The 9,117-nt window shown below is 41.5% G+C and overlaps 1 protein-coding gene across 3 annotated transcripts; it reads left to right on the plus strand.

The window, feature by feature from the left end:
• Positions 1-1,043: 1,043 nt before the first annotated feature.
• LOC108251357 lies at positions 1,044-7,810 on the plus strand. Of its 3 annotated transcripts, none has more exons than XM_017441616.3 (12): positions 1,044-1,184; positions 1,298-1,413; positions 1,499-1,577; positions 2,992-3,294; positions 3,392-3,493; positions 3,585-3,699; positions 4,115-4,224; positions 4,322-4,419; positions 4,626-5,980; positions 6,068-6,169; positions 6,614-6,690; positions 7,396-7,810. In XM_017441616.3, exons 2-12 carry the CDS (start codon positions 1,331-1,333, stop codon positions 7,636-7,638), a joined length of 2,667 nt encoding a protein of 888 aa, XP_017297105.1. In that variant the 5' UTR covers positions 1,044-1,184; positions 1,298-1,330; the 3' UTR covers positions 7,639-7,810. The 3 variants fall into 3 exon arrangements, with proteins under 3 accessions (XP_017297105.1, XP_017297107.1, XP_037830878.1); XM_017441618.3 differs by having other exon boundaries at positions 1,051-1,206; XM_037974950.1 differs by having other exon boundaries at positions 1,054-1,413.
• Positions 7,811-9,117: the final 1,307 nt, after the last annotated feature.

A 9,117-nucleotide genomic window follows, 5' to 3' on the forward strand; every position in this document is an offset into this window, starting at 1 on the left:
AAAACACCACAGGGTAAACTCAGAAAGGGTTTTAGGTTTCATCCTACCTCTGCAGTTTTGAAGGTAAGTCATGACGGTTGATTTGTGTCTCAAACCATCCTTGTAGTTCAAATGCCTATCAGGCAAAAAATATGGCTAACGGAATAACAGCGACACTGCTACAGATCTATAACAGACACCAGCTGAGAGACCGGTTAAAATGAGACGTTCAAAGTTCTGCTGAACACGTTCTAATCTTATTTCAATAAGTTCAACCCTTTTTCACCCTTACTCTTACTTCACTACATGCTTCTGCACTTACTAACATATTCTGACAACACTCTTCTCCAGGGGTGCAGATAGGACTTTTGAACTGGGGGGACCAATCTGTCAGCAAATGATTTCAACATAATAAGTGTGTTTTTTTATTTTTATCTGGGATTGTTACATTTGTGTACCACTGAAACTCAACATTAGTCTTCACACAAATGCTGGGCTCCCTACGCACACTTAAATGTAAATTAGTCAACTTAACAGACCAATATTATTAATGTTAATTCTGTATTTGTATGGAGGGATGGGGGGGTAAGGATGAATCGGTGTCACCATAAATCTGGGGGGGGGTCATGTTACCTCGTGTTCTCAGTGCCATCTGCGCCCGTCCTCTTCCTGAAGCAGTAGGAGCAAAACCTGCACTGTTCTGTTGTTGGTGGCACAAAAAACACTGTCAGTCCTGTTCGTATGCATCTCATCTGGGGTGAAAATGAAGTTCAAATTTAAAATTAGTTTAAGAGGCCTAACTCTAACATACGAGTCAGACAGGCATAAAACTTAACAGATAAACTATAGTGTGTGTTGATACGACAGACAAATAAGAAAATTAAAAAAATTTTATAGGACTTTTCTGTTCCTGTTCCTTTAGTCAAATCTATGAACAATGGTAAAAGATTGAATAATCTGACAGTTTATTTATTTGTTTGTATGTTTATTTATTTCTGTATAATAGTAAAAAGTGTGTATCTGCACTGTCCGCAGCAGCAGGGGGCGCTGATGCGTCACAGAGCTCCCGTGTAACAGCCATAATGAGAAGAAGAAGAAGCCTTTATCACGTTTTTAAACTTCAGCCGCAGAGACATGTAGATGTAGCTCAGTTTACTTGATTTATAGGTGGAACTGAAACACCTCCAGTCCGCAGATTAAAGCAGGTAACATTTAAACCTGAAAAAGGTAAAATTTTATCTTCGTGGCGGAGTTTTTACAGCTAGCATAGCGCTAGCATCGTAGCGCGCGCCGCTGCTAAGGTTTGTTTACTCCTCAGGTTCTCCTCTAAACGAACTTTAATCTGGATAAAATGGCTTTTTCAAACCTGTTCTCCAAACTGGCTGCTATTCATGAAGATGTGAGGAGTCCTGGACGGCCAGACTTCACGTTTAGGTGATTAAAACTATTAATATGATTTCTTTAATGAGCAACAATGTCTGATTCAGTCGTTGTTTACATTTATGTTTGTAATTTTCAGGAGCAGAACTGAGAATCATGGTGGTACAAGAGGCAGAAAGAGGAAAACACAGGCTGAACAACACGACTCCTACAGAAAGGTGAATTAAAATCATTCACCTGAGAGGCAGAAAAAACTGCAAAAGTCTGCAGCAACAGTTTTGGTCTAATTCTTGCACCATTTCCAGAGTTTTTGTTCGGATTTAAAACCATTTAACTCTGATGTATGAATCATTCAGGCATAAAGACACAAACCAGTGTTATCTGTACATAACTTGGCAAAGAACCATTTAAAACTGGATCTCTTTACCAACAGTCTGTCACAAAGACACAATTTATTTCTGTCTTTATTTGAATCTGTAGAAAAAAAATCCTAAAAATAACACACCTTGTTGGTTTTGCACCAACAAGGTCATTCAGACAAAATTTCAGTTCAGTTTGTCTTTAAAAGAAAAATCTGAACAACCAGAACAGAAACGAAGCGTCAGGCCTACAATAAGCTGTCTCCAGACGATGATCAGTATCTGAAGTCGTGTCTTTAAAGCAGGAATAAATGTCATCAGGTGTCTAGATTCAGTTCAATTCAATTCAAAAATACTTTATTAATTCCAAAGGGAAATTAAATGTTGTTGTAGCTCATAATCCTGCTTTTGTTAAAGAGTTGATGGCTGTCGGCAGGAAGGGTCTCTTGTAGCGGTCTGTCCTCATTTGTCCTCGGTCCTGGTGTCCTCAAAGAGCTCCACCAGGTAACCCTTGCTGGTCTCCTACGGAGCCATGATGGCCGAGCTCTAGAAGCTCAGGTTGGTCTTGAAGTCCTGGGCGATCTCCTGGACCAGGTGCTAGAAGGGCAGCTTCTGGATGAGCAGCTCAGTGGACTTCCAGTATCGGTGGATCTCCCTGAGAGCCTCGGTCCCGGGCCTGTAGAGATGAGGCTTCTTCACTCCGCCGGTGGTCGGGGCGCTCCTTCGGGCAGCTTTGGTGGTTAGCTGCTTCCTGGGAGCTTTACCTCCGGTGGATTTATGGGAGGTCTGCTTGGTTCTGGCCATGACTGGAGTTCAGGGTTCTTCACATTTAACACTTGTTGTCATGGTTACGCATCATAACAACATGTTCAAAAGTAAAAAGGCTTTAGTAAAAATCCTTCCAGCTACACACCATCCAATACCAGAGGAAGTAATCATCCAAAAAAAGTGATTTACATCAAGAAAAAAAGAGGAATAAAGTTTTCAAAAGCAATATCTCAAAAAAAATGGAACAGAGCTACTCCAACATGCAGCCACCTTGAGCTGCGCAATTCTAGATTACTCAAGAACTTGACCAAAAATCACTTGTAACAGATTGAAACCAACGTTTACAGCCGTCTGTAAAACAAGATGGAGGCTCTGGAATCATCATGAAATCAGAAGATCTGAAATCTTTACAGAGATCTTTACAGATGCACTTAGGGAACATGCTATGATAGGATGAACCAGAATATGAGCCATCTGAGTTTTCTTGTTTGTTTGTTTTTTACAGAAGAGATGTTATGAGATGGCTTCTGGTACCAATAACTCACCGGCCCAACATCACCAGAAGCAGAACACTGAGAGCCGTTATTCTCCTGCCGAGGGAACGAGAACTAATCCCAGCTTTAAACCTGATTACAACAAGACACAGAGCTGCGATGGTCTGAATTCTAAAACCAGTTGTAATGTGAAGAAGAAGAAGAAGAGACAGAAGAGAAGGAAGATGAAGCATGAGCAGTGTTGTAGATACAGAGAGAGATCTGTGAACAGAGAAAAAAGATATTTACCCAGAAAAGACAGAAGAAACGAGCAAGTAAACAAGATTTTACTCTGTTAGGTTAGGTTACACTGTGTGCTCTCTTTGAAATGTATTTTATATTTCTGCTCACCTCCTGTCTTGTGACATTAAGGATAAACCAAGATTCATGACTCAGGAGTTCAAGGAGCAGAATGCTTTGCTGGTGGACGGACGGCTGGTGTGTCGACACTTTCTGAACGGGCGATGCATCAAGGCAGGTTAAACCGAAACATACAAGTTTACTTCCAGGATGGTGGCTCAGTGTTCCTTACGCTGCTTTCTTTCCATTTTTTTATTATCTGCAGGAAGACAGGTGCCAGCTGTTACACATTCAGGGTTGCAACAATATGATTAAAGAAGCCTGCAAGTTTTACATCCAAGGATTCTGCTTAAACGGAGAGAGCTGCATTTACATGCACAATATCCTTTCACTCTGTCAGGAGGGAACGTCATTACGCTGAATCATCTTCTCTCAGTTGTTCCCTTTTCAGGGGTCTCCTGAGAGAGTCCTCTGTCTTCTGTGTCCTCTGTCCTCCATGTCCTCTCTAACTGCATCCATATCTGTCCTCTTTGTCTCTAACATCCTTCTGTCCCTCCTCTGGACATGTCCAAACCGTCTCAGTCTGTCCTCTCTAACTTTATCTCCCAGTCCTTCAACCTGTGCTGGACCTCTGAGGACCTCATTCCCGATCCTGTCCATCCTCATCCCTCCCAAGGAGAACCTTAACATCTTCAGCTCTGACACTTCCTGTTCTGTCTCCTGTCTTTTTGTCTCCAAACTACACAGCAAGTCATTACACTGAAGAATGTTTGTTTTTCTTTTACTAAGCTGCACAGTCAATTCCTTGCAAGTTTTTCCACAGAAAAGGAAAATGTGTACAAGAAGCAAACTGCAGGTTTTCTCACGATCCGCTTAACGACGTCACAGAAAAACTGTTGGATGAGGTTTGTTACAGAATGTGGAAACTAAAACCTTTAACACGTGTTTGATAATCGTCCATTCCTGTGAGCTGAATAGATGTTTTTGTTTTTGTTGTTGTAGATGTTAAGGCAAGAAAAGATGTATTATGAAGGAACAAAAGAAGATAAAGAGGAGGAGACAGAAGCAAACAAGAACCCTGATCTAACAGAACCACTCAGGTATAAACACACAAACCTGTCTGATGCATCTGTTTGAGTTCATTTACTTCTTTTAGTTTTAATCATTTTCCCACAAGAGGATTTTCATGGTTTCACCAAAAACAGCTTTAATTTCTCAACAAAAGAGGATTTTAGCTAAAAACTCTGGTATGAAAGACATGCAGCAGAATTTAGGATGAACTTTTATCTTTTTTTAAATTTTCTAGGCCGAGTTTTTACAACAGCGCCAACACCGAGAAGGAAGCAAACCCGCGTGAGACAGGAGGTTCTGTGTCAGAGTCTGCTGAACCTCACGGCTCTCCATCAGACGACCCAAACCACCAGGAACCGGTTTGTTACTCGGTGGAAGCCGTGCTCGGACCTCAGCTGTCCAGGACTTTCTCTAGTTTCTCTAAAACTCCTCGAAGTCAAGAATCCTCATCGTTCCTCCAAACATCTTCTGATCAAACTGTGAGCTTTTCAAAACAAAATGAAGTTCCCTATTCTGTGGATTCTGTCCTCAGATCATGGAAATCAGTGGAAAATTCTAACTTTGGACCAACACCTTCTTTTTCTACTACATTTTATAACCCCAGAATGGTTTCTGGGGCAGTTAAAGATCCACAAATTGAGACAATATCACAAAATGCCAAATGTACATCAAACAGATCTCAGGAGAACATGTCCCGGAGCTTTTTATCTTATGGAGCGAAAGCTGACGTGATTTCAGACGCTTCTTCTGATGCTTTTCTCTCATCTGAGGATCCAAAGAAACAGGAAGTTAAACTGGAGTTGTCTGCAACCTCCAGAAGTAAGGAAAGCACAAACCTGCTCACAGGAACATCTTCTGAAACATCTGCAGGACATCCACCATCTCCTCCTTCAGCTGTTAATGAGTTTAAAGGAAAAGTTGCTGCTTCTGCTGAACCTTTAACCACTTCTGTTAATAAAAGCGCCACCAATGTCGCAGTTCATCATTTCGCAGTGAAACAACTCGTTGAGATTCTCCAAAACTCTAAAAAGAAACTATCTGCCGTTAAACCTGCTGCATCTAAAATCCCCCCGAAGAGTTGGAGTAAACCGTCACATCAAGCTGGATTAGATGAGACCCAGAAGAGCCTGTTCAGTCGACGTTCTGCCAACTCGCCCACTGACTGCGTGACTCCATCTGCTCCGGCTCCTTCTCAGAGTTTCGTCAAACCCGAGCGGTCTGCTGGTATCAAAGGAAGCTCCTCGGCCTTCCTCTGCCTTTTTGCAACGCCTCTCAGTGCTTCTCTTCCTAGTTTTCAGTTTCAAACTTCCCTCCCTGCAACCCCTCCCTGCAGTCAGCGCTCAGCAGAAACACCCAAACCCGACCCTGAACCAACAGATTCTTGCTTCAAGTCCATCTCATCCGGGCTCAGAACCGAAGGCAGACTGACTCCTCTCAGGCAAACGTCTCCTGCAACCTCCCGGAGTCTGAAAACTGAAAGTGCTGCAGTGAAGCAGGAGGTGACTCCAGTTTCCGGTCGATCTGAGTCCTGCGGCGAGCCACTGTCGGGTCAGGCCGAGCAGCAGCCGTCAGACGTTTCATCCCCCAGAGGTGAGGAAACGCTGCACAGACAGGCTTCATGCAGCTGAAATACGGCCGCTGGTAAAGCTGCGTTTTTCTTTTTGTGCTTTGTTGTAGAAACAGCGTCAGATTCTGTCCTGAAAACCCTTTTTCTGCATCTGAAGCCATACCAGGAGGATGGAGAACACCAGGACCGCAGGCAGAGCTTCGTCCACCCGGGTTTGACCTCTACTTTTACCTTCTGAAGACATTAAATCTTAAGCACTTCATGATTCGATTCAATCTCGATTCAGAGCTGGTTAGCTCTGAAACACAGAGACAGAAATACACATTTATACACTGAAATTATCATTCCTTGTTTTATATAAATAAACACTGATAAATATATTTTATCCCTCATAAAGAGCAGCCGCTGACCAACAATTAGCACTGGAAGTTTTAAAGTCACCACTGAAGACGGTCATGTTCTGATAACTTCAGCTGTTATTTACAGTCAGATATTCTAAAGATTAAAAGTCGTGAAAACACAGATTTGTTTCAGGAACTCTGCTTCTTCGAAATTTGATTCAGTTGTCTGTGTCTGCAATGCATCTAAAAATACGTTTTAACCTCCATCCCTGGCTGCCGTACTTGGAGAATTTAACTATCTGTTGGTGATTTCAGATGGGGAAAAAGAGGAGAGGAGCAGCACGGAGAACATCGTCTTCACCCAGCCGAAGAAGAGAAAAAAGAAGAACCTGGTGTGTATTTTACTGTCTGAGAGAGAGCAGCTTTTATCACCCGCTGCCATGAAAGGTTGCAAAATATCTCACGAACCACTGGACAGATGTGAACACATCTCTCAAAGTAATCATCGGAAGTTCATCTACAACTAATTAACTTTTGGAGTCCACCTGATTTAAGATGGCCGCCACAGCTACACAACCTTAGCCAACACAATTCAGTCATCCTCATCACAGCTCTGAACGCTAACAGGTCACACAAGATCTGTTTAAAACAAAACGTAAACATTAGTTTTATCGTTTAAATGATTAATTTAATCTCCTGAATCTGTGGCCTCCTCGACCTGACGCCGGGCGGAGGTCAGTTTGCTGAAAGGATTCAAAGAGTCCTCTAAAAATTAAAATATATAAAAACCAGTCGAGCTGTGGAATAAAACCTGAAAAGCATGAACCAAAACGGTTTAATTTAAAGAAGGATCTTTATGGAGTTTATATCCAGCGACTGATTTAACTGCAGCTTCAGGATTTGTGACAGAAAGGTGCCTGTGTTGTTGTTGTTGTTGTTTGTTGTTGTTTTGATCTCATTTGAACCACAAGGAGCAGTTTTTTTTTTAAAGTAATGTTTATTTCAAAAAACGCACCTTCTTCTCCTGGAGTTATTTCAGTAGTTCTTCTGAGTTTGTTGTGTTTTCTTGATAAATTAACGTCTGTTTTTCCTGACAGCTGGCCGTCGCCCCTCAGGCTCCTCAGAGCTGCTCCGAGTCACCAGGAAGGTCGGCGGTCACCTGTCCAGGTACGGCCGAGCCTCGGGTGATGCACGGCTTCCCGTCTGAAGCGGGGACTCGTCACAGCCGCCTGGCGAAGCCGCCGTCGATGGATGGAGACGGGCTGAACGGAAACGCCGTGGTGACGCCGTTCAGAGACCTCTTTAAGTCTTTAGACGCCGCAGTTTTCCACGACCTCTGAGTCCTTCGGGCTGTTTGAGGTAAAAACACAAAAACTGAGATTAACTGGACTCATTTTCTGTCAATCACGTTACGATGCACTCCCTTGTTTTATTTCAAGCTTGTGATGCATATTTTTTGTACAAATATTACCAGTTTTCATTGAGTTTATCAATAAAATTTAAGATGTATCATAGGAGAGTAACTGTATGCCTTAGTCTCGGTTTGAGTCACTTCCTGTATTTTCTGCCTCCCAGCAGCCAGCGTTGAACTCGGGTGCAGCGCTTCCCTACATGAAGAGGGTTGTGCAGACGTTTAGACATATTTATCTTAGCAGCAAATAATAAAAATAATCATAAACATGTTGTCTGGTCCCTGTAACGTCATGAACCACTGAAAAAAGTCTAATAAAAAAAATCCCAAACCAAAAAATAATTATTGGACGTTCGTCTACAATTAATTAACTTTTGGAATCAACCCAATTCAAGATGGCTGCCACAGCTAATCAACATAAGCAAACACAACAATGGCAGCAACTCTTTAAACCTTACAGATAATGTGTGGTAGTAGCTGAGAGTCATCCCCAACAGACACTAAAAAGCATTAAATATAAAAGAATCTTAAAGGTTTAATGAACAGATGAGACAAAAATATCAAATTTTATTTTATTCACTGAAAATTAAAGTTTTACAGATTTGTAAATGACAAAAAAGGAAGGTTTTAAAATAATTCCTAACTTCAGCTCAACATAAGTCCATTAATACAGTAAATATGTGCAAAAAGAGAAATTATCTCATTAAAAAAAAGATAAAAGAAAGGCAGGCGTGTATATAATTATCTGAAACGCACATTTGCAGATAAAGCTTTTAAATGTTCTACTTAAGGTTGATCTCATTCCAACCTGTTAAAGTTTAATTTTAGACATAAAAAAAGACAATGTTGAAACTGCAGGGTGTTAAATATTCATACAGACGAGTCAAAAGCAGAAAGATTTTAATATTTTTAATTTCTTTAACATACAAAAGTGGCTTGTCTGTACTTATTTAGATTATATTATGACTTGGAGACAAAATGTTTGAGCACAGAGATTTGAAATATAGATCTAAATTACAAACTATAATAAACATAAGCAGTATTTATTGTTATTAAAATATACAACTTGACTCTGATGGTTGTAGGAGCATCACAAAGAGCGGTGCCAGTCGGCCTGCAGGTATAATAACCTGGCCAAAGGAGGAGATATAAGCTACTGACATCAAGACACAAAGTTCCTCACAATGCATGGAGGGTTTCACCCTGAGACTGAACACTAAGAGAAAGGAGGGAAGATCAGGATGAAACAACCAAGATCCTGGAGTCCATCAGGAAGAAAGCCCCCAATGATGATGTGCTCAGAGAATGTCTCAGGCAGCAGAAACCCAACGTGGAAGAGGAGAAAGAGGAACCATCATGGAAGGACAAGCCTCTGCACGGCATGTACCACCGGCAGATTGAGGAAGTG

This window comes from Kryptolebias marmoratus, linkage group LG3 (genome assembly GCF_001649575.2).
Source record: "Kryptolebias marmoratus isolate JLee-2015 linkage group LG3, ASM164957v2, whole genome shotgun sequence".
NCBI lineage: Eukaryota > Metazoa > Chordata > Actinopteri > Cyprinodontiformes > Rivulidae > Kryptolebias > Kryptolebias marmoratus.